The sequence below is a fragment of the Vanacampus margaritifer genome, chromosome 15 (genome assembly GCF_051991255.1).
Source record: "Vanacampus margaritifer isolate UIUO_Vmar chromosome 15, RoL_Vmar_1.0, whole genome shotgun sequence".
Taxonomy (NCBI): domain Eukaryota; kingdom Metazoa; phylum Chordata; class Actinopteri; order Syngnathiformes; family Syngnathidae; genus Vanacampus; species Vanacampus margaritifer.
Window position 1 is genome coordinate 14251236 of NC_135446.1, and position 24838 is coordinate 14276073.

The 24838-nt window shown below is 40.2% G+C and overlaps 3 protein-coding genes across 5 annotated transcripts in view; all 3 read right to left on the bottom strand.

The window, feature by feature from the left end:
* LOC144034540 (thyrotropin-releasing hormone-degrading ectoenzyme-like) overlaps window positions 1–8338 on the bottom strand; it is a 50445-nt gene extending 42107 nt beyond the window's left edge. Inside the window, exons 1-2 of the mRNA XM_077543371.1 lie at window positions 7273–8338; window positions 6506–6587 (exon numbers count right to left, since the gene is read on the bottom strand). The gene's annotated coding sequence lies outside the window, so the exon portion shown is untranslated. The remainder of the gene's footprint in view (window positions 1–6505; window positions 6588–7272) is intronic.
* Window positions 8339–8486: 148 nt separating this feature from the next.
* On the bottom strand, window positions 8487–17684 carry LOC144034541 (tetraspanin-8-like). Its single transcript, XM_077543372.1, has 9 exons — window positions 17516–17684; window positions 16026–16082; window positions 12755–12874; window positions 12600–12674; window positions 10473–10568; window positions 10225–10359; window positions 10120–10152; window positions 8941–9024; window positions 8487–8863 (listed from the first exon to the last, which is right to left on the bottom strand). The coding sequence occupies exons 1-9, from the start codon at window positions 17573–17575 to the stop codon at window positions 8771–8773; spliced, it is 753 nt and encodes a 250-aa protein (XP_077399498.1). The 5' UTR covers window positions 17576–17684; the 3' UTR covers window positions 8487–8770.
* Window positions 17685–19790: 2106 nt separating this feature from the next.
* LOC144034704 (uncharacterized) lies at window positions 19791–24735 on the bottom strand. Of its 3 annotated transcripts, XM_077543662.1 has the most exons (9): window positions 23010–24735; window positions 21819–21884; window positions 21621–21746; window positions 21381–21455; window positions 21204–21299; window positions 21061–21137; window positions 20924–21017; window positions 20735–20818; window positions 19791–20664 (listed from the first exon to the last, which is right to left on the bottom strand). In XM_077543662.1, the coding sequence occupies exons 1-9, from the start codon at window positions 23157–23159 to the stop codon at window positions 20584–20586; spliced, it is 849 nt and encodes a 282-aa protein (XP_077399788.1). In that variant the 5' UTR covers window positions 23160–24735; the 3' UTR covers window positions 19791–20583. The 3 variants fall into 3 exon arrangements, with proteins under 3 accessions (XP_077399788.1, XP_077399787.1, XP_077399786.1); XM_077543661.1 differs by having other exon boundaries at window positions 19791–20818; window positions 20924–20993; XM_077543660.1 differs by having other exon boundaries at window positions 19791–20818.
* Between the last annotated feature and the right edge of the window lie 103 nt (window positions 24736–24838).

Sequence of the window (24838 nt, forward strand, 5' to 3'; positions counted from 1 at the left end):
AGAGTTGCCCGTCCCTTAAAGCCAAAAACACTTGCTTCATTGTGACTGCACCCCTCATCCTAATCCATCCCATAACCCCCCCCCCCCCCCCCCCCTCATGTTGCCATTACCATGGCAACCAACATGATGGCCAAACACAAGCACATGATTGGATTGGATGGATGTTTGTGTCACCATGACGACAACAACAACATCACCTATCAAAGTACTTGAAGTGCATTTGTATTGTGTGGTCACGCGTGAGATGATGCTGTCATTTACCGAGCGCCAGCGAACGCAGCACGCTCGCACTCGCACACAATTACACGCTTGTACACACGCACTCGTTTCTTCATGTCACACGTCAGCAAAAGTGATGGATGCGGCAAATAACATCAACTTCTTCACTCTCACACATACAGTCAAGCCGCACCGCACACATAGGCCAACTCACTCACACTCACACACTCACGCATAGGTGTGTACGTAACGCAATTAAAGTTATTGTCATCTGACTGCTGGAATAAAAACATTTGATTTGGTTTCCTTGGTGGAGGTTTCATGCCGCGAGTGTGCGTATGCCGCTCATCCACCAAAGCCCAACAGCGGCAATAAAAGCAATCAAAGCAATAAAAGCCATAAAGGCGTTAGCGTAGCGCAGATGCCGAGCGCCGCGCCGCTCAGCGGCACGCCGGCATCGAAATCGGCCATAAAACAACCGCGGCGCACGCCGTCACAAGCTTGGTAAGGTCGTAGCGATGACGACGTACGGCGCCCCCCGGGGGATGTTGGCCTTCTTACGCACACTTGGCCTCCTTGCGCCGTTAGCGTTAGCTTCCTCTTGCCGACAATAGCAAGCTGGCTAATCAGTGAAAACTGTGAGGCAGTGTGAGTGTGTGTGTTTGTAGTGGTAATGGAGCAGCGGCAGCCTTTAGCGCAGTCAGCTAAATGCTAATCGCGCGTCTCAAGCTCAACTAAGCTCATCAATCCTGGAGTTGTTTGTTCACTTCCTGTGTGTGATGTCATCAGTTATTGTGCAATACCAACACAAAGTTGTGGAGACATTAAAGTGTCTTTCCGTAGATATTTTGTTGTTGCTCTCACCACTTAACAAGATGGCCGACTGCCTCGTTTGGACCGCCTCATTATGACACTTTCCGTGTGTGCATGCGTAGTCATTGATCAAAGTGACAGAGACTTATTAACAGTGTGGCTATCTGGAGCCACGCTTAAGCGTGTGTGTGTTTGGTTTTGTCTTTCCTACATTGTGGGGCCCATACGCGTGTGTTTTTCCAGGTTTAACTACCATTGTGGGGACCAACTTGAAATTGTGGGGACAATTTAGTGGTCCCCACAAGTTTAGACCTCTTTTTGAGGGTCAAGACTTGGTTTTAGAGTTTAGGTTTGAATTGGGTTATGGATGAGGTTAGGAATGGGGGTAGGCAATCATTTTTAATGATTAGTTTAGGGGGAGGGGCTAGGAAATGCATCAAGTCAATGAGATGGCCCCACAATGATACAAAGACAAGTGTGTGTGTTGTGTTTTTGAATGTATTTAAGTGTGCACGTGCGTGTGGTTTTCTCTCTAATGACTTGTCAGCGACTGTCATAACTGACACAAATGTACACGTGCACACGCGCAAACACACCCGGTTGTAAACGCACACACACTTTAGAGACTTTGTTCATTGGCATACACCCATCATTTGTAAACAGACAAATGTAACACGCGTGCGTGTGCGTTTGTTGAGTTGTGTTTGTCACAAGGATTTGTCATGTTGCGCGTTTGGCATGTTGGTGTTTGTTGTTTGTCATGTGTGTAGTAGTCATGTGTGTATAATATCTGCCACGTATGGAATGCTGAAAATGACATGTATGTTGATTATACATTGTTGTCGTATGTGTGTGTGTATATATATACAGGGATTAAGGATACTCACACACACTTTTTCTGCAAGGGCACGATAGCATTTCCTATTTCAAGTTGACTTCTACAAATTCACTTTTGACGGTCATGAATTTGTTGGCGTGCAACTGACATGTCGTCATGTCACTTCATCATTCATGAATGGCCGACATTCGCATTCTCGTCACGTATGTTGACAATGATGAGCATACATGACGGACGCGTCGCTCACACCAGGAGTCCATTTTTTATTTTTTTAAATCCCAGGATGTCTTTTGCGAACTCCCTCATTGCCATGGTAACACACAGCTCACCAGCTTAGACAGAGTCTTGATGATTATTATGGGATGTTCCACTGAGGACACACAGAGAGTGTGTGCGCGCGTGTGCGTGTGTTTGGAAGGACCACCCAGCAGTAAATCTCATTAGCAAGTGAGGATGAGAGGAACTTGCCTAAGGATGCGCGTGCACACACACACACACACACACACACACACACTTTTTGGAATCTCACACACACACCATATCTTTTGCATGTATACCGTATCCAAATTTTTTGCACACACACACACATGAACACACAAAGAGATACAAACACATAAAATAAACATAAACGCACACAAAAGCACACCTTCACAAATACACTAACATGCAGAAAACCACACACATGCACACGCACACACCCTTCAAACCCACACACATACATTGCACACCCAAACACATGTAGTAAACTCACACACACACACACAAAATAAACACACACAAACACGCGCGCACATTCAAAAATATGCATGCAGACACACAACAACAAACAAAAAACAAAAACACACAACAAAAAACACACACATACACAAACACACACTCAAAAACATGCATCCAGATGCACAAAAAAAAACAAAAAAAAGATGCACAACCCACAACAAAAAACACACACACACACACAAACACATGTGCACACACTCAAAAACATGCATGCAGACGCACAACAAAAATGAGCAACGCACAACAAAAATACACAACAAAAAAAAGGGGAAAAAAAGAAAAAACACATTTCACAAACACACGTGCGTACCAGGGTTAATATAGTTTTGGAATTTTTCATTTTAGTTAGTTTTTATTTCATTTTGAGGTTTTTTTTTTTTTTTTTTTTTCGTTTTCAAGGTGGTTCTGTTAGTTTTTATTAGTTTTAGTTATTTCATAAATGCTAAGTTTTAGTTTAGTTTCAGTATTAGTTATTTTTTTATTTTTTTAAGTGTATTACTTGTGCGCAATATTTTTTTACATTTTTTTTCTCTCCTTGTGCGCAATATTTAAAAAGCACAAGGGAAGCAACGTCATCTGAAGGTGCTGCTAGATTACGTCATTTTTGTGTGACACACTTTCAAATAAAAATAAATAAAATAAATCATCCCTAAAGGTTCATGCATTAAATTGATTACCAAAGACTAAAACGAAGGACATTTTTGCTATAATTATAGTTAGTTTTAGTTAGTTTTTATTGTATTTCGTTAACGAAATTGTTTTTGGAATTTTAGTTTTAGTTTTTTCGTTAGGTTTAGTTAACTAAAATAATTTTGGTGTGCACACACAAAAACACGCATGCAGACACACTCCCAAACATTAACATACACACCACTGTACAAACACAAACAGACACACAAACCCACACATGCAGATGCTAATAACATGTGGACACTAGGGGCGGGAATCTTTGAATGTTTCACGATTCGTTTCGATTCCGATTTTTGGGTCTGCGATTCAATTCAGACTCGATTTTCGATTAGGAATGATTTTTGATTCAAAATGATTTGCTTGACAATGATTTTTGCTTCACTCTATAGATGTGCAAGAAATCGTAATGATCTACTCCAGTCTGACTCGCTAATGCTAATTAGCGCGCTACTCGCGGTTCTTTTATCACTCAAAAGAACGTCTCCACGCCGAAAAAAAACAAACTTTTATTGGAATAACCTCATCGTGACTTTTTCCTTCTACTCTCTAATGTGGCTACAACTTAACAGTGTATTAGACCGCGTGGAACCACATTGCCGCTCAGTGGCCAAACCAGGTACAACATGAGCAGCGCTCCAAATAAAGAAAATCTATTTTGGAACATTTAAAATCGATTCTGAATCGTACTAAATGAGAATCGCGATTTTTATGAGAATCGATTGTTTTGGCAGACCCCTAGTGGACACACACACACACACACACACACACACACAAAGTCATACATAACTGCACAAATACTCAAATAAATTCACGGAACCATACACACGCACAAACAGACACCCAAAAACACGCTGCCTGACAGTAATAGATGAGGGAAAAGTGTGCATGTGTGTACAGTATGTCAAATGGCCAGGACGCGCGCGCACGCACACACATAATGTCATGTCCTTTTACAAGTTTCTATGATGGACAACTGATGCAACAGGCAGAAACACACACACACACTGAACTGGAAAGTGTGTGCGTGTTGAGGCCCATGATGAGTTGTAGACCTTGTAGTGACATTTGCTCAAATGAGGAGTCTGCAAACACACTGTTTAAACACAAGCTGTGTGTGTGTGCGTGTGTGTGTGTGTGTGTGTGTGTGTGTGTGTGCGCGCGCGCACGTGCGAAACAAAAGAGACACACTTGTCATTGTGTGTGTGTGTGTGTGTGTGTGTGCCCCTTCCTTCACCACGGGGCCCAATAAAGTGTGTCGTGCACGACCTTGCGCAAGGACGCGCCGCACACCTAGTGTGCGAGCGCGTATGTGTGTGTTAGAATCTCACTTTTAACTCTCAGACGCGTTCAACATTCACAAGTCCTCCTCGGTTCATTTTGCGCGCTCTCGCTCGAGAGCCGCCTTTGAAAGAAAGTTTGTGTGTCATTTTTATGCTGCCACTGCAACTTGTTGTTATTGGAAGACAGCTCAGAGGATTCAGCAGCGCCGTGCGTGTGTATTTGTGTGCGTGCGTGTGGTGTATATGCGAGCGTTGACGTCTTGAGGTCTTGACCTCGGCTCAGCTTCTGCAAAGAATCCAAAAAGATGGCGAAAAGAAAATAGGGCAGGCAAAAAGTGCGTAGCTGTCTGTGCGGAGGAGAATGACGCGCTTGTATCTGATTGATATTTGATTTAAAGATCAGCGGCAAATGGGATTAACGGGATTATAAAGCAGATACTCGCACACCACAGAGGACACAAACAAGGCCGCGCAAACGGAGCTAACCGGATGATAAGAAAGCAGCTAACGCTAACAAAAGGACAAACGTACGTGTGTGTGTGTATCTTCTGAGTGTGTGTTTATTTTGCGCAGTTTTGAGTCGCTTGTTGGACTTCCGAAAAGTAACATCGAGACGAGACGAAATGTGAAAACGTTTGGCAGCTGCGTGCCGGCGGCAGAAGTCTCAAACGAAGCCGCCATCTGAGGCCGGCGGCCGGGGGGCGTTCGCTCTATGTGCCGGCGCGTCTCCGTCGGGATGGCGACCGTGCCAAGCGCTCACGGTGCACTCCATGCATGGGGGGGGGCGGGCACAACCTGTGGACCTGTGTGTGAGTGTGTGTTTGTGGATGTGTGAGAGTCTGGGTTTGAATAGTTTGGGAAGCCGATTATAATCGGACAATTACTGCCCTTCAAACATCTGTCAAAACAATGGCCGATTAGTTTACGACGCTGTGAAAGTACCTTGAATGCACCGTTTTGCTTGCGTAGCATTAGCAACTAGCAAGTGTGTAGCATGCGTTATTCCGGTTATTCTGTCGTCCTTTAAGCTATTTAATGACACCCTCGTTAGAGTTAACTGTAAAACTAAACACACGACAATAAGAATTACATTCACAGTATATTTAAATACAAAACATGTTTTGTATTGTTTTTTTAAACATCGCTAGCCTAGCGCTAATGCTAAAAGCGAAGGGGGGATCCATTTAAATGCTAATGGAAGTTAGCATTGACTGTTTTTCCTTCAAATAGCAAATAGTCACACACGAATGCTGTGGGAACACATACGTGAAAAATGAGTTATTTTAATAGAATTCAATCGTAACTTTCTTCTGTACTCAATATATATATTTTTCAAAAATAATCAGCAGATGAATCGATAATAAAAAAATGCATATTGGTCAGGCCCTATTCATTATAGTTAGTTTTTATTTCATTTTGAGATTTGTTTTCTAAATGTAGCTCTTTTTCAGTTTTTATTTCATGAATGAAACGTTTTTTTTCAGTTTGACAAATTTTTTGGAGGGTGTGTGCGTACTTGCGTGCGCTTGTGTGTGTGTACATTTGTCTTTATATTTGTGTGTGTTTGTTCCTGCCTCATTTGAGATAGAGGATGAAACATTGTCAGTAAACAAACAATTTGATTGATAGCTGCTATTTTAGGACAACAACATTGCCCTCTTTGTGTGTGCGTGTGTGTGTGTGTGTGTGTGTGCGTGCGTGCGTGCGTGCGTGGCCTGCAGGTCTCGTCGTCAGGCCCCATTAAACACACACACTCACACGCGCACACTGCAACTCCGCCTTGCTCCTTTTTCCACCTCCTGATCATTTTCTTCGTCTTTGGACCAGAACATCATTACACACAGAGGTGGAGCGTTTAGTGTGTGTCTGTGTGAGTGCGTGCACTGACTTAATGACGATCCTGGAGGACCCGCAGGAGGTGGTCTAGCTCTGTGGTCTGAAGATCACATGCATGTTGTGGGCAGATGGTTCTGGAATGAAACACACACGTTATATCTGGTCCAAATATACAACAACAAGATTTTCAAGTTTATCATACTCCTGTTAATTAGCATGAAAATGGACACATATTGTTACTAAAAACAAATGTTTGTATCTTTTTAGTTCATTGATCAAGTACTTTTATAGTAAGTAATTCATAAAATTACAGTTGACAGGTATGGTTGAAAGGAGTGTGAAACATTGACTCATAGATTTGTGTTGAGGTCATTTTTCTGCTACTAGGTGGCATTAGTGTTTCATGTTGGACCTCAGCGACATGAGCACTACATTTTTCTTTTCGAATTCAGAGCAATTGGTATTTGGAACATGAAGCAAATTGTGGACTCAAGGCCATTTTGTTCATTATAATAATAATAATAATAATAATAATAATAATAATAATTGTCACATGTATTATTGCTAAAATCAATTTACTTTTAATACTTTTCAATGACCCGCATAAACACTGTAGATAATCACAAAAATATTCAGAAGCATACAAAAATTGACACACACGAAAAAATAAAAATAAAAACATAAGCAGTCACAAAAGTGACACATTTCCTGCGCGTATGAAAACGTCAAAGGTCAAAGGAGATTGTCAGCCACTTTGCAAATTTGACTTGAGCACGTGAAGGCCTTAAACAGATTGCAGGGAAGCAGATCGCCACTCACCTTCTTCAACTGCTTTTGTTGTTTGAGTGCATGTTTGTAAACAGTCCACAGCACCAAACTGGTCAAACGCACTCAAGAGAAATCCAACATGGAGCTTTTGTCTGGCAACAGTTTCCTTTCTGTGCGCGTCGCCGAAATAAAAATCAAATGCAAAACCACATCAGCGTAGACTCTCAGTCACCTAAGACCAAATGTTTTGTGATCACAAAATTCATTGTCCTGATAAAAATAATCAATTAGCGTTGTTGCTGTTGCTGGGCGAGTTTATGAACTCGAGGACAGGAAGTGAGCCAAGTGAGCGGACCATCGCCTGTTCTGTGCTGCCACCTGCTGGCGCGACCACAAACCACACGCCAGCAGTTCTCGAAGTACGTGACTCAAAATAATCGTACCTGCTTTTTAGCTGCTAAATATTGTCCTACTAATGAAGCCAATTTTTGATATCCAAATTTGTTGATGTTAGCAGTTTGCTCTTTCTGTGGAAATGAAACTCGAGATGTCTCATTTCTTCTTTGATTGTGTGACCACGAAGCATTTTTGGTCTAATTTTGTGGTTTATTTCCTGAAAGCCTTTAAAACTCTTAATCTGAAAGATGTTGTTTGCTATTATAATAACCTACGTGATAACAATTTTCAAATGTAATTAATTTTGTCGTTCTTTATGACAATTTTTTTTAATTGATATACAAAAATGTTCAAGTCTGTCTAGATTTGTGTCTTTCCTATTGGAATTAATATCCATATTTAACTTGATCAAAAGTTTTGAAACTGCTATTTTTTTTACTGTAAAATATCCAGAGAACCTGTTTTACTGTGCTTTTTTTTTTCTGCTTAATGTCCTTTTTTCTTGATAATTTTAATTTTAAGATCACACATGCAACTGATAATTGTTTTACTGACCTTACTGTTGTATAACTTATGAAGTTATATAACGTTGAAAAATTATGCACGTTGAGGTTTAATAATGTATATTTGTTGATGGATTCAATAACATTTATATTTAAAAAAAAAAAATTGTATCTCAACATTTCCTCATTTAAATGAATGGCAATGCCATTAGTAATTGTGAGTAATTTTCAACAGTAAAACTATCACATAACTACAATTCTAAAGTTTTTGTCACACTACGGACTTTGTTCTGTGGGTCTTTATTTTTGTGCCCACCTGGTGGCAGTATAAAAAATATATATTTATGGCACACTTTTGTATTGTTAAAAAAAAGACAATTTAATGCAAATCAGACATCACAGACTAAAACAAATGTACAGTGAATAACTACTCTACTTTGTAAAAAATTATAATAATAAAGTCATAAAAAAACACAGTTGCGGTCCTTTATACTTTTACTGTATCTATATCAAAGGTATATTTAAAAAAAAAAATGCAGCAAAAGCAGATTGTAAATGTCTAATCGTTATAGTGCAAGTGGCTGTAAAGGTTTTCTAGCAAGTAGAGCTCATTAAAAAAAAAAAGCAAAAATAGTGCTGATGTTGCCATGTCAGTAACCCTTCATGGCCATGGACGAGGTCCCAGCCTGGTCGTGACGCCTGACCTGGTGGATCATCAGGAGGGCGACCAGCAGGCCCAGGAGCTAAACGGCGTCGGCACACGGCACAACGGTTAGAAGGCGGCCTCGCCAGGCACAGGCTCGCTCGCAACCCAACTCACCGCCGTGATGGCGAAGCCGAACAGGAAGCCGATGGCGATGTTGAAGAACAAGTCGCTGTAGGATATGATCACCTCGCCGCAGGTCTGCGGGGTAGATGCTCAACGCTTACAAAAAGTCTTTGTCGTGTCTTGGGCTCATTTGGAGAAATCCCCCAGTAGGAGTGAAGTCAACAAAATGGCTGCCTAAACTAAAAATGGCTGATTTCCTGTTTGTTTTCAGCCATGGGTTTGAGACTTTTTTTTATGCTTCTTATCACGATTGCCAAGTTCACTCAATTTGGTGTAGACCGGCTGATTATATTTCACATTTTTGAATTGCCCAAAGCGACTGCTTCAAACCAAAATGACCGACTTCCTGTTACTTTTCTGTCATGTGCCTGAAACTTTTTCGTACCTTCTGTTATGATAGACATGTCCGCCCAATTTAGGAGCGATTGGTCAAACTACGGTTGAGGGCTGATCCACCCCCCCTCCCTCCCCCAGCTTTAAAATACTTAAAAATAACCCAGATTGGGTCAAAAAGGCACCAACTCAACTTTTTGGTTATTCAAATAAATAACCCACAAAATTAACCAAAAATTGGGTTATTTTGTGTGTTATTAATTTCATTTAACCAAACTTTTTGGGTTAAATAATTCAAAAAGTTGGGTCGGTTCATTTTTCAACCAATTCAAGTACGTTATTCGATTTAGCCAAAAAGTTGGGTCAAATGAATTAAAAACACAAAAATAGGGAAGCTTTGTGGATTATTATTTCATTTGACCCAACCTTTTGGATTAAATGACTCGAAAAGTTGGGTCGGTTTGTTTTCGACCAAATTCAGTTGGGTAATTAAATTAACCCAAACAGTTGTGTCAAATGAATAACGAGCCCAAATAAAATAGGTTGCTTTGTGGATTAATTACTGAATTAATTTAATTTAATGATTTAATTTGTTTATTGTTTACTATTATTATTATTTTTGCCTTTTTAGAGTGGAGGGAGTTACTACTACTGTACTACTGAGGCAATTAGCCCAAAAGTGCCTTCTTCAAACCAAAATGACTGACTTCCTGTTAGTTTTCAACCATGTCCCTTTGAGTCTTTTTTTGAGCAGTCGTTTGCCAAATTTCGTGCCGTTAGGTTAAACTGGTGTCGGGGCTTGAATTTTCGTCATGTGTGTTGTGTGTGTGGTCTTACTTGCTGGTAGATCTGATTGGGCCCAGTGGTTCCCTGCAGACAAAATGGCGTCGCTCAGTGATGCGCTAGCGAATGAGCAGTTAGCGCAGTTAGCACAGTCGCTACCTGAGGTTTGGCTTTGCACCCGCTATGTCCAAACATTCCGTAACCTCCGAAGCCATCCAGGCCGGGTTTGCACTTGCACGTGTCAGGAATCTCTTCACCCCAATCGCTGGCGCTCCCCAAACCGCAACAATGACCCTAAGTTAGACACACACTGAAATGTTCCTAAGGGTGCCTTACAGATATGCGTGTGGTTCCTGATTATGAACGTGAACGTGGGTTTGATTGTGCTCTTGTAGTTTTGCTCTCACGCTCTCCTGCAGCTGCTCAAGCATGTCGCGAAATCCTTTCTCCGCCATGAACGGCTTGGCCACCTCGGCCGAGCTGCTGCGGAAGATCTCTCGTACCTACAGCCGCAACAAAATGTGCACTTAACGTTACTTCCACTGCTCTCAGTGCCGCTTGACATGGGAATGCAAAAAACAAAGCAATATTTGCCAAAAGAAAATCATGTAAATTCATGATTCATGGGGTTCCATGAGTGCCAAAAATATGTTGTTGCGCCTATGTCTTATGTCTATTGAAGACATTTAATATTTTCAATTTGATGTTTTACTGTTTTTGAGTTTACTTATAGGCATATCAATGTGATATAATCATGAGTGTTTAAAATAATACAGTGGAGTAATGATTTTGTGAACTTTATTTTATCCTCTCACCCTCAAAGCTATTGAAGATAGGAATGTGCATGATGTTATTTAGAGCCTTTTGGCATTAGAGACTGAAAGTCTGGGGTTAGATCCTAATTGCATTTTTCCCCCAGTCAAGAAGGGGAACTGTATGTAAATGTCTGTTTACTAATAAGATTACACCTTTGGCCAACCTGGAATCAACATGTCTGTATGTAAACGTCTGCTTACTAACAACATCACACATTTGGTCACTAGGAGTTGACATGTCTGCCCTTTGTTCAATCAAGAGCCGGGAGGAGGAACCTTTTATCTTTTTTGTATAAATGAGTCGATGTTTTGTAAATTGTCACACACTTGGGGGGATCCACGTTGCATTCTGATGTGGTGTCCTGACTGTGTCTTTAGAGGCCTCTAAATAAATTCTTGCAAGAAAACTTCTTCATCAGATCCTGAATACAATTATTTTGGACACGCAAAGATTACACTTAATATAGTAATTTAATATTCCTTCACTATCGGCGTGGGACGTGGCATATGTTTATCGAACGTTGAACTGTCCTTGTGTCCATGCTACGTGTATATGTACATGCCTATGATGAGTGTATATGCCAGTGCATATGCTACGTGTCTATGTATGTGTCTATGCTAGGTGTATATGCATGCATATGTTAGCGCATATGCTATGTGTCTATGCTAGGTGTGTACGTGTATATGCTAGGTGTGTACGTGTATATGCTAGGTACCTATGTACGTGTATATGTACGTGTCTATGCTAGGTCAATATGCTATGTATCTACGTGTATATGCTACGTGTCTATGTATGAGTCTATGTATGTGTCTATGCTAGGTGTATATGCATGCATATGCTAGCACATATGCTATTTGTCTATGCTAGGTGTGTACGTGTATATGCTAGGTGTGTACGTGTATATGCTAGGTGCCTATGTACGTGTATATGTACGTGTCTATGCTAGGTCAATATGCTATGTATCTACGTGTATATGCTACGTGTCTATGTATGAGTCTATGTATGTGTCTATGCTAGGTGTATATGCATGCATATGCTAGCACATATGCTATTTGTCTATGCTAGGAGTGTACGGGTATATGCTAGTTGTATATGTACGCGTCTATGCTAGGTCAATATGCTACGTGTCTATGCTAGGTGTATATGCATGCATATGCTAGCACATATGCTATTTGTCTATGCTAGGAGTGTATGTGTATATGCTAGTTGTATATGTACGTGTCTATGCTAGGTCAATATGCTGTGTGTCTATGTGTATATGCTACGTGTTTATGTATGTGTCTATGCTAGGTGTATATGCATGCATATGCTAGCACATATGCTATTTGTCTATCCTAGGAGTGTACGGGTATAAGCTAGTTGTATATGTAAGCGTATATGCTAGGTCAATATGCTATGTGTCTACGTGTCTATGTATGTGTCTATGCTATATGCTACCACATATGCTATGTGTCTATGCTAGGAGTGTATGTGTATATGCTAGTTGTATATGTACGTGTCTATGCTAGGTGTATATGATATGCTATGTGTCTATGCTAGGTTGAACATATAAATAAATATATACAGTATATATATATTTCATACATCCCAAAAATCTAACCCAAAAATATTTCATGTCACTTTTTCATCAGCGAAGACGCACTTTTAAGTTGGCTAACTGATTTGTTTGTAGTCATGATGGGCACCAAAAGTGACTGAAGTGTAAAAAACGTTTTGACCTTGTTCCTCATGACGACCACCACGATGCCGAAGATCAGCATGATGATCATCCCCACCGACATGAAGCCGGCAAACTGCCAACACATGCAACAACAACACGTTAGCGCTGCGCACGCGCTGCTGTCATGTGACTTTTGCGTGGCCGGCCGCGTACGATCTTGAGGGCGAGCTCCTTCTCGGATACTCCCGCGTAGATTCCCAAACAGGAAATGGCCAGGACGCCAATGGCAAACACCCACACCCAGCCCAGGCCCGGCGCGCCCACCGCCGACAGCTGTGGCAGAAATTACAAGTGGGGAATGACAATGACACAAACAACAAACAGAATTTCATGACAAAATAATTAATTGTAGTTTTGATTATTGTTCATTATGTCATTTTTATTTTAAAGCTACGGAACGCAGAACATTGAATTTCGAATCACTACTGCCTCCTGTGGCCAAAAAATTAAACTGCATTTTCCCTTCTTTACCTACACAATGCGCAGGTGATGTCGCATCCGCAGACAGAGGGCGGGAAATTCGAACCAGTCTGAAAACTATTGTCCAGAGGCTTGCAGGAGTTCCCATTATGAACAGCTAACAGCCATTTTCACTGAAGCAATCCCCTTCACTCCCAGCTGTTTTAATATTAATATTAATAAACAGAATATTGTGTTCTATTGTTATAAAAACATGGAACCTACCAAAAAAAAGATTGGGGTCTCTTCTTTCATCAGGAAAAAAAATATTTCTATCTGGTTCCGTTTTGAAGCAATTAGCTTTAGTATATAGCTACGTTTCATCATTATTCACAAATCTATTTAAAAATGTGAGTGAAAGAGAATTTTTTTCAACATGGCCCTGGTTGATCTCTTTTGCTCTGCTGCCACCTGCTGGCCGTTTGTGTAATAACTACCATTTCTTCAACCGTTCTTTGTAGTTGAGAGGCTGCATCAAAGCCTTCTGTATGCTCTAGCATTTAAAAAAACAACAACATAAAAAACGTATAAATATGTCTTTGGGACACTAAAATGTATTTATACGTATTTGAGAGCAAATTATTTAAAACATGTTTCAGTCATAAATAGTAAAATAAATAGGCTATGGGCTGTTTGCACAAATCCACTACTTCCTGAACTCGATACCACTCCTTCATTTCCTGTCTTTCATGATTGGACAAACTGAATCATTCAGGTGTGTCTGGCCATTGTCGTTGTGGTTACTGAGGTCAGGCATACCTAGATTAATCAGTTTGTCCAATCATGAAAGACAGGAAATGAAGGAGTGGTGCTGAGTTCAGGAAGTAGGGGCCCATTGTAACGATACATTGGGCAAATTGTTACAAAGTGCAGATTTTGGTTGGTTGTAAATTTAAAATGTGTATGTAAGTTTTACCTTTGAATAATGTAACTCATTCTTTTTTTTTCTTATACAATTGAATTATTATACATCTAATGAGTAAAGCAATGATCTACTGTAAAAAAATAAATTTCAGTAATAAACAAATACATTGAAAAACTGTTTAGATGGAAACAACGACAAAAAATTACTAAATGAAGGCCAGAAATATTTTGTGACTTTGACTGAGGCGAAAGCTTTGTTGGTGGAGTTACAGAGGGGCAAAAAATCCCCTACCCCGCCCACAAATAATGCCCATCTGCATGAATTAAATAAATATAAAGATAACATGACATTGTTGCGGTTGCTGTTGTTTTTGTTATTGGCCATAGTGAGGAAAAGTCGCTGTCGGGTGTGTGTGTGTTTTCTGTTTTGTAAAAAACTCCGGCGGGGAACTTTTGTCTTCGCCTCCTCGCCACGCTAATCAACTTTTTCCTCCAAATATAACTTGTTGACTTATCTGCCATCTGTGATTTCACTTGGAATGAATCCACTCTGGCTGCTCACATAACAAGGGGTGGAAGGGTGAGGGGCATTTTGGGGAGGGGGCCCCATTGAAGTAATCCACATCCACACACATGTGGATTGTTTGACATTGGCACAGGGGAAGGATTTTTTTTCTTTCTTCGCTATTACGCTGTTTCCCGCAACGGCCTTCGCGAGCATTCCAGGAAATTGGACACCGTCCTCCCTACACCAAATGCGTGCTCATCACAGATGCTACGAAGCTAAAGCGCTAACGCGGTTGCCACTCCATTGGTCCGGAATCGTCGTCGCTTGTAAAAAATCCGAGGGAAAACAAAACACAGCAAGTGGAGGTAATTGCAAACATGTGCGGACAACTTCACACTTCCTGCACATTGTTGGAGTTTTTCCGTTCATTTGAAAGTTGTTGTCAGAGTCGTACTGTAGTCAGTTTTGTAGTAGTAGCAACAACAACTGCTACATATAGGCAGAGGTGGGTAGAGTAGCCAAAAATTGTACTCAAGTAAGAGTAGCGTTACTTCCAAATAATATTACTCGAGTTAAAGTAAAAAGTAGTCATGAAAAAAATCACTCAAGTGCAAGTAAAAAAAATAATATTCGCTGAAAAGCATACTCAAGTATCGAGTAACTGCTTGAACATGAAGTCTGATTTATTTTTTAAAAAACAATGTCATCAGATAGACAAAAACATAAAATTATGTGCAAATGCTGGCATCTTCAAATCATTAAAAAAAAAAAAAACTTACTCTCCTCTTTGCTCTGTCTCACTGTGACTTGTGTTCTAATTTCTGCCATTGTGCTAAAGCACGCATGCGCAGTTGCGCGTAGTCCTCTTTTCCTTTTTTCTTTATTCGCTTGCTTCTTAGCTTAACGACCCACTTACAAGTTAATTGTTTGATTGACGCCAATGTGCGCAGATGAGGGGGGGGGGGGGTAAGGGGCTTGAACGGCTCTCAAGTTGAAGAGCCGTTCAAAAGACTTGATTTGTTCGTGAACGTCACATCTCTAGTGTCTGCGGAAATGCTCACGCAGTCAGTCAGTCAAGCGGAGCGCTAACGTGAAAGTACGGTAAATCTAATGTATGACTGGGGCGTGTTACTTCCTCACACATCTACTCAAGTAAAAGTAAAAGGTATTGTGTGGTAAAACTACTCTTAGAAGTAACCCCCCCCCCCCCCAAAAGGTTACTCAAGTAAATGTAACCGAGTGTAAATGTAACTCATTACTACCCACCTCTGCATATAGGAGTAATAGTTGTTCACATAGTTGACTTTATAGTGGTTTCTGTAGAGTAATAGGAGTAGTTTTCAATAGTTGCTGAAGTAGTTTCAGTTGATTATAGTAGTTGTAGTATTGTGATTAGAGTTTGTTTTACAGTACTTTTGTCATAGTTGGAGTCGTTTTAACAATTCCGCTTAAAGTGCTAGGAGATTAAGTCGATTATTATTATTATTTTTACACTTTGTAGTAGTAGAGGTTTTATTTTATATTTTTTTTAACCCAGTGTTGTGTCTTGAAAAGCAGTTTATTTTGAACGCGGTCGTCGTTTGGGTCGCTTACCTGCGCACTGAAGACGCTGGCCTTCACTGCCCCAAAGATCAGCAGACATCCGATGATCTAAAAATAAATAAATAAATAACAACACACAGCCAGAGTGCTTATTATGTGGCCGAATTCTACATCAGGTCATGTATGTGTAACTTTTTGACAGAACATGAACAAAAAGTGAGCTTCAAACAAGAGGCAAAGTGTGTCGGAGACATCATGTCGTCTGATGGAGCAAAAGATAAGGTAAGGCAACGTGACAGAAAGGAAACGAAACCTAACGAAAGACATGGATGACGTCATTAATCTCAGTCTCACCTTGCATAACTTCGGTTTTTGTCCCCATACCAAAAGCTAAAACACAATTTGAATCTATGTTTAACTTGTAAAGAGACGAAATCCCCCACCCCGGCAGTAAAAAAAAAAAGAAATGAAACCAGACATGTTGCAGCTGGAAAAGGAGAATGTGCGTGTATCTTGTTTAAAATAAAATAAAAAAGAAAAGTGTTGGAGTGATTTGAAATGGGTGTGAGTGGTGGTGGTCTTTCCACTTTTGCCTTTGAGGGGAAACAAACACATCCTGAGCTGAACTTGCAACCTTTTTGCTTTTTTTCAAGTGGAAATTTACTCCGAGCTCCTGGACATCATCATTGTTGCGCGCGTTGTTACGCAACCACATACATTCTTCCGGGAACTCGATTCCCTCCAAATTGAAAACTTTAGCCGTGCCAAACTAATTACTTTTGTGTATTTTTTCCCTTTAAAAAACATTTATTCACAGAGCAGTTGCATTGTTATGACCTGACATATGTTTTTGATTGAGACTTGATCACCTCCAAATAAATACATTTTGAAAAACCTTCAGTTTGCTTCCAAAAGTTAAAAACACAAATTACATTACTTTATCTTTTTTTTTTAAATAAATAAAATAAAATATACTCGCCTTCAAAAACAGGTTGTATTCTTATACATTTTGAAAAACCTTCTATTTGCTTCCAAAAGTTAAAAACACAAATCACATTTTTAGAAATAAATAAATAAATAATAAACTCGCCTTCAAAAACAAGTTGTATTCTTATACATTTTGAAAAACCTTCTATTTGCTTCCAAAAGTTAAAAACACAAATCACATTTTTAGAAATAAATAAATAAATAATAAACTCGCCTTAAAAAACAAGTTGTATTCTTATGCAACAACATGTAATTATTATCACTCAAGAATAACTTTTGGTTGACTTCAAACAATAAAAACTTTTCTTTTTATTTAAATAAAAAATTGATTTAAAAACATGGCTATACCAACTCATTTTATTCTTACGAGCATTGATTTAAAATGGAATCCTCACCGCAATTTTTTTTTTTAAATCAATAAACTAAAACAATTCTGTTTGCTTCCAATGGTAGAAAAAAAACATTTTATGTGAAAACATTAATTCAGAAAAAAAGAGTCTACTACAGTATGTGGTATGTGGTAAAAGGTGTTGTTAGCAAGCAGCCGTACTTACAGCAAAGATGACATTGAAGAAGACAAAAAGACATTTGAGGCAGCTGTTAATTTTTCCCATCTTGACACTGCAGTCGGAGCTTGTGCGTGCGTACGCGAGTGTGCAGCTGTGTGTCTTGCTTTGATGAGCTGCAGCAGATCCGTGCCAGTAGAGCTACGACATCTACAGATCCTCCCCCCCCCCACCCACTTCCTCCCCTGCCACCCAAAACATACACACACATGCACAATTTTGGACCATAAAGGCTAAATAATAAAAGTTAAAAGGTGTGTTTTTGGTCACTTTTGTCTCCAGCTGTTTGACATGTATGACGGGTTTAAGTGTCTCATGAAGACTACACACCCACTCCCTTGGCATGTGTATGTATTTATCTTGTACTTTTGCCAAGAAGGCGAGAAAAGGACCCAGAGAAAGTCCCAAACAGATAAACTGTTCCTGCATCCCGATTGGCCGCCTGGGATCACGTGACTGACGTGTTGATGTAAATCCTCCTTCATTAGGCCCCATGGGGGAAATGCAAGAAGGCCTCAAAACAACCTGAAACATTTCAACTTTGCTCATCAAAAAGTTTCTGGCCCGTTGCCATGGTTACGCACACAAGCAGCCAATAACGGCGTGACACCGCATTTGAGGAATGTGCCTTTTATTGTGAAAGCGCTTGAGAAAGGAAAGATGTGTTATGTTTTTTTTTTTTCGTATCAGGAAGGAAGGAAGGACATAGTTGATCCCAGGTGGGAATTGGGGACAGGCTTGGTCCATCTAACAGGAAAACATGACCAACACAACACATTTTTCTTTTGATTAGTTTTTTTTGGTCACATTTATGGAAATGGTTGTTCTTGCTTAAAAAAAAAAACGTTTCAAAAAAAGTTTGTGGAATCGTCAAGGGTGAAGTCAAACAACCGAGTAGAGCTTTTCTTATTTGACCCTTTCTGAAAATGTCATAACAATTTGTATAATTAATTTAATAATTAACACAATAATTAACTTAATTAAGCCAACAGGTACGCAGAGCTGCAAGGCACCACTGTTCTAATTCTACTACAAAGTAGTTCCTTGACAGCAACACACAATGCAATACTTTTACTGCTGTCACTGAGAACAAGAAAAAAAGTCAAATAAATAAAATAAAACGATACGGCTCGTCGAAAGTGTTTTTCATGTTGGACACGAAGGATAAACGTTGGGAATGTTTGTTTGTTTGTGCGGCAAAACTTACCGCTTGAAGGAAAAATAAGGAATGGTCCACCGTGATGTCACCTCCTGCTGGCCTGGAGGCAGAAGGCAGACATTCCTGTGGGTGAGCATCCTGTTATCATACATGCACGCACACTTGCCCAATTATTTTATTTTTTTTTAATGACTCACATACAGCCGCAGGTGATGAAGAAGGAATGAGCATTCGTTTCTCTCGTTGAAACTGGTCTGGGTTTTCTTGCAAACGAGCACTTGCGCAAGATGATCTTTTTGCAGTACAAGACTTCGCAATTAATGCAGAAGATAATACAAGAAATATCATTGCACTATCCTACACGTGCATTTTTCGGGGAGGGATAGCTATTTTATTTTTTTTTCAAGTGCACTACAATTGCATTTGTTAACATTTTACTGTTTCAATTTATATTTTAACTGTTTTGAATTTAGTTATAGCAGTGTAGAATTAGATATAACTGTGTTAACTCAATTTAACTTGATGAGTATACTAATGTGAAAATGTTTTAAGATTCTTCTTTCCTCTTCTCTGGGAAAAGAATGTGTTAAAAGGTTCCTGGGTTTTATCTGAGGATGTGTATGTTTAAAAGTGCTGTCAGAGTTTCTGGTCATCGGGTCATCGGGTCATAAGGTCAAAGGTCTAAAGGATGAGCTGGGTCCACATCAATTTTCCAGAATCTGGGAGTGAACTAAAATATGATGCTGTCAAAAGTCTTATCTGCCTTTTCTCCTGTCTACCTTCTCAGGACTGAGGGATTAAAGGAGGGGGAGTAGTATCTTGTAGGCTTGTAACACTTTTTGAAAATTGTATAAGAATGCTGTGAATCCGCTGTAAAGATACACACTGAGAGAAATCACTGATTGAGTGAACTTGCTGTGTCTTCAGAAATTTCTGAAATAAAACCTTCGAAGGAAAACCTCTTCACCGATCTCAACTCTGATTTTGAAAACACGCAGAAAACAAAAGATGGCTTTCTAACACATTGTACACACAACAATGGCGCCTTGAGAAATGAGCTACATTCCGTCCTGGAGCATGCTCGCCACTCAAAACGCAAATTAATTGGTTTTAATGTGTATTTTAATGAGCAAAAATATCACTGCATAATATGACACTTGATCAAAACATACTGTAATGGCATCACTAACTAGTTTAGGACGCACTCCCGCATGGGCGTGGCTAAGACAGTATACATTTTTATAGATTTTCCCAACTTCTTGGCATCTACCAAAGAGCCAAACTGAGACACGACACTCTTCTGCTCGCTCACGTTAGCGTAACAAACATTCAAGCTAACCGAACCGGCACAACTTTTCAATACTTTACAAAGATCATGAGACAACATAATCATCTTTTTACAACAACAACAAAAAACATCTTCTATGGCTCAATTTCAGCTGCTGCATCTTTTAACGCAACAAAAAGGGGTACAAAAATAAAATAGTATGACAAACTGTTCAGTCACGATTTTGTGCAACTACAAAACGATTTGTTTTTTTGTTCAGCATGAAAATAGATCAACTTGATATCACTGCCCCCATTTTATCATCTTATGTCGCTGCGGGGTCAAAAGATATTTAAGATGGCAGCGTGTCAAGAAGAACTCATGCGCTGCTCCTAAAATGTCATCTTAGCTTTATCCAAGTCACACGCATTACACGCACACAAACATTTCTGTGGCTGAAAAGTCCGTCGAGAGCCGATCATGCCTCATTGTCTCCCCCATGTGGACAAAATAAGCAATTTGATGGAAGTGAAACGTTTAATTTTTTGCTCAAGTGCGACCGAGATCATTGATTGGTTCGTGAAACGTGAAGGAGGTGTGGCCACGCGGGGGCTCGTCGTCGTCGTGTTGCTATTTGATGGGCGTGTTGGACGCGTCCGCTGGAGCGCGTTGGCTCAGAGCCAACGTCACCGACATCGCTATGGCCGCCACCTGCAACACGTGGACACACGGTCACGTGTTTTTGTGCGGGCGCTTGTGTGCGTGGTATTAGCGTGTTTACCGCCAAGGTGGCAAAGGTTGAAATGATGCCGATCCTGAGTTTGATGGGGAAGCTCACGTGACTCTTCAGGATGGGACCGCACGGCTGACAAAGACGCGCATGCGCACAAATGAATGAAGGTCAACACGCACACATGAGAATTAAAAAAAACACAAGTGCTGATTGTGTTACAAGTGTGTCACTGGATACCTTGGAATGAACAAAAGTCTCACGAACTTCGGGAGCGGTCGCCAGTGTGCATGGATCATGTGACGGCAGACTGACAAACAAGAGAAACGTTTTTCTAAGCACACACAAACTCAGACCTTGCACAAACACTCGCCCACCTGTCTGGAACGCAGAAACAGGAAGCAGGAAGTTGTGCCCCCCAGTCGTTGGGGCCTCTCAGGCCGCAGCAAGCGTCCTGCATACAAGACGGCAGCCGTCAGGGGGCGTCGAAGGGCATCGGCGAGCGGCAGCGGGGACCCACTTGAGCCTGCAGCTTGTCCATCTGGTCCCGGACGTACGGGTCGGCCAGGTGCAGCGGCATCACGTTGACGAAGGCCTCGTCGACAGCGGCGTCCACCTGACAACAAAAGGGAAAGGTGGTAGGTGCTGTAGCGGCTGTCGGCCAGAGGGGGCGCCAATGGCGCTGGTCTGCACTTACCTCCACTTGCAGCTGCACCAGCGGAGACGACGCCACCAGCATCGACACAAACTCCACGAACATCATGCCGCTGAACTGAAACGACACAAACACGCGTCTGCTACAAATGTGTGTGCGTGTCGGTTAAATGCAGGTCTATCATCGTGGGAATAAGTTACAGTATGTTTCTATGAATACAATGGTCACGTGACGCCCTCTGGAGGCCTTGCACAAATAACTGTGTGCGCGTGTGTGTCTCACCAGCAGCAGCAGCGTCCTGAAGTCCAAAGCAGCAGCACAGACGCCGACGAGCGACAAAAGGACCGTGAGCGGTCCAAACACCTCCAGGACCAGCAGACCGTCGCGACTGGAAACTTCCTCAAACAACTGAACGACGCACACGCACACCGTCACATGTGGTCATCATTTGTATCTGTGTGTGTATGTGTGTGTGTTCACCTCAGCAACAGGGACGCTGACATCAACGGAGGAAAAAGCAACAGCTATCATTACCACACCGCACACCTGCACCACATGACAACAGGAAGTAAACGTACTTTTGTAAACGTGTATGTGTAAAATACGAAATTGATATTCCTAATGGATGAACCGGCTTGCGCCATATATTTATATATTATGTTTTCAATGTGGTAAACGCATACCGATACGAAAACATCCTGATGAATGCAGACATCATGGTTTGCTTTTTTTTTTTTTATTATTATTATTTTTTTTACACGTATTCTCAAATATTTCCGTATAAAGCAATTTGCGGCTCTGGAGCCACATGTAGCTTAGTAGTTTACCTCTCCTGTGTTTCCCTGTGGAATGAGTAGAAATCAACATTTTTTTTACATATTTATTTTTAGATGAAATATTATTCAAATTAATAAATGATTTAGATTCAAATCAATTATAATCTTGATTTTGGAATTGTCAAACGAGTCAGACAATTGAAAATAAAAATTAAAAAAGGCAGAAAAGAAAATGCAAAAAGTAACTATAAAATGCCCCAAATCAAAAGAAGAAATCCCAAAAATTACCATAGAATGTGCTAAAAATTGTCCCCCTCCTCCAAAAAAAAAAGGAAAATAAAATTGATTTAACAAAAGGCAGAGGAAAATCTTCAAAAAGTAACCATAAAATGTCAAGTAATAAAAGAAATGTTAAAAACTGCCATAAAATGTCTACAAAATTGTAAAAAATGTCAGAAAATAGACAAAAAGGCAGAAAAGTCAAAAAATGTAAATGTATGAAAAGCGAAGAAAAGGGAAAAGTAATGGATGCTGCATATTTTTCTGTTATAAATTATAGTACAGCTACAATTAGCTCTTGGGCCCTCAGTACATTAGACAAACAGTAACACACAGATTTGTGCATCACAACGTGTAGATGTCTCCAGACAAATGTTTTGCTATTTACTGGCCTAAAATGTCTCCTTTGACAGTTTTGGTTGCTGACCCCTGGTATAACACATGTCCACATATTTGTAAAATGTACCAATATAATAAAAATAATAACACCTCATATTAATTGACAAAACACCCTAAAAGTGACCCGAAACTTCAAGCAATTTTGGTTCAGAAAACAACTCTCCTCATGCTCCTGTCTCGGTGACGTCACCACAGGTGAGGTTAGCATTTGGCTTACCGTGAGCATCAACGTGACGCAGATGTCGAGTCCTCGCAAGTGACTCCTACAGCGAGCCATGACCGACGCCTGTGAGAACCTAACCCAAAATAACCGCCAGCCACCACCAGCGAGCGTGTGTGCGTGCGCGCGTGCGTGATGGATGCGCATTTCTGTTTGAACATGACCAAGTTTGGAAAATCAGCTGCAGAGGAGACAAGGGAAGGAGGCGAGGACAAAGAGGGAATCAGATGCGGACCACCCCAAAAAAAATTATAAATAATTGGTTTGGTCAAACCATAAACATGATGAAACATGTATAGGCTACCACTTAGCTTAGCAAAAAGAGCAAGTGCTTAATATTGTCAACTTGTTGATGAAAAGATAAAATGGAGGGAAAGAATTCAGTGAGGTCATTAACGTCAACACTGTTGACTCAAGGCTAAAAATAACACCCATATGTGTGTGTGTGCGCGCGCAAAGTACCACTCCGGGACAAGTGGATGAAAGTTCAGAGTAGTTAGCAACAACTGGAATAAATCTAGAAACAACCTGGAACTCGTGGAATAAAGAGCCGTAGCTTAGAACTAGTAGACCAAAGTTGGGAGCACCCCAGAACGACTGAAACAAACTTAAAAGCACCTTGAAACAAGTGGAATAAATATAAAAGACCTTGGAATAAGGAATAAAAGTGGAAGCACATTTATAGATCAAATGTGGAAGAAGCTTGAAACAGCTCTCGAAGAACTTGAAACAAATTAAATAAAAAGTAGAAATACATTGGAACAAAAAAATGAACGTAATTTTCTACTCTGCGTCTCTCCAGCCGGCCTTCCTGTTTAAAAACGTTTCAAACAGTTGAAAATCAAGCAGACAAGTCGGAGGAATGACGGCGAGTCCTGCTCTTCATCACTCACACAATTGTTGCAGGAGAAAAGAGGAACAGAGAACAAGACAGCTGGAATAAGGACTGAACTCCGTTGGAGGACCAAAACTGTCAAATTTCAAAATGAATAAATGACTAAAAGTGAAAATAAAAACCTATATATATATATATATTTAATTTTTAAATTATATTTTTATATAATTAGTTGGGAGTCCAACCCAAGACACGTGTAGGACCGCCCCCTCATTTGAATAAACTGCCAAGTTTAAAAATAAATAAATGACTAAATAAATAATTAAGTAAATGACAACATAAATAAATAAATGACTAAAAGTGTAAATAAAAACGGATATAACGAATATAAAAAAATATTTATTTATGTATATATATATTTGTTTTTTAATTTAATTTTCAAATTATATTTTTTTTACATCCATTTTTATTTTCACGTTTAGTCATTTATTTATTTACTTACACATTTATTTATTTTGAATTTTGGCAGTTGTGATCCTCCATACCCTTGAAGCTCCTTGCAACAAGTGGAATAAAGTTAAAGTCACCTTAGAAAAGCTGGAACAAAGCTATAAGCAGCTGGGAACAAGTGGAACAAAGTTAGAAGGACCATCCAATAGCAAGAACAAAATCAGAGCAACTCGCAAAAAGTGGACTAAAGTCAGAAGCACCTTGGAACAGCTGGAACAAATTTACAAGCGCGTTAGAAGAAGTGGAACAAACACTGCAGCACCTTGAAACAAGTGGAACAAGGGTAGAAGTGCCTCGGAGCAAAGTTGGAAGTGGAACAAACGGCGGCAGGACTATGGAAAAACTGGAATAAGTTGAAAAGGCGTGCGTGTAAATGAATCCTTATTTTGTGTCATTTAGGTTCTATTAAAGCGGAAAAAGATTGTTTACACGGAGAAAACAATCAGCACATGTGGAATAGGAAACAATTTGCGCAAACAAC

What these genes read in the sequence shown, in the direction of transcription:
- LOC144034704 (XM_077543660.1), bottom strand. Translation starts at nt 23,159, where the DNA reads ATGCGCATCCATCACGCACGCGCGCACGCACACACGCTCGCTGGTGGT. An exon ending in TGGTGCAGCTGCAAGTGGAG is followed by an intron (nt 21,300 to 21,380) that starts GTAAGTGCAGAC and finishes TTTTGTTGTCAG; the next exon opens with GTGGACGCCGCTGTCGACGA. An exon ending in AGACTTTTGTTCATTCCAAG is followed by an intron (nt 20,819 to 20,923) that starts GTATCCAGTGAC and finishes CGTCTTTGTCAG; the next exon opens with CCGTGCGGTCCCATCCTGAA.
- LOC144034541 (XM_077543372.1), bottom strand. Translation starts at nt 17,575, where the DNA reads ATGGGAAAAATTAACAGCTGCCTCAAATGTCTTTTTGTCTTCTTCAAT. An exon ending in AGGAGCTCGCCCTCAAGATC is followed by an intron (nt 12,675 to 12,754) that starts GTACGCGGCCGG and finishes ATGTGTTGGCAG; the next exon opens with TTTGCCGGCTTCATGTCGGT. An exon ending in TGGTCGTCATGAGGAACAAG is followed by an intron (nt 10,569 to 12,599) that starts GTCAAAACGTTT and finishes TTGCGGCTGTAG; the next exon opens with GTACGAGAGATCTTCCGCAG.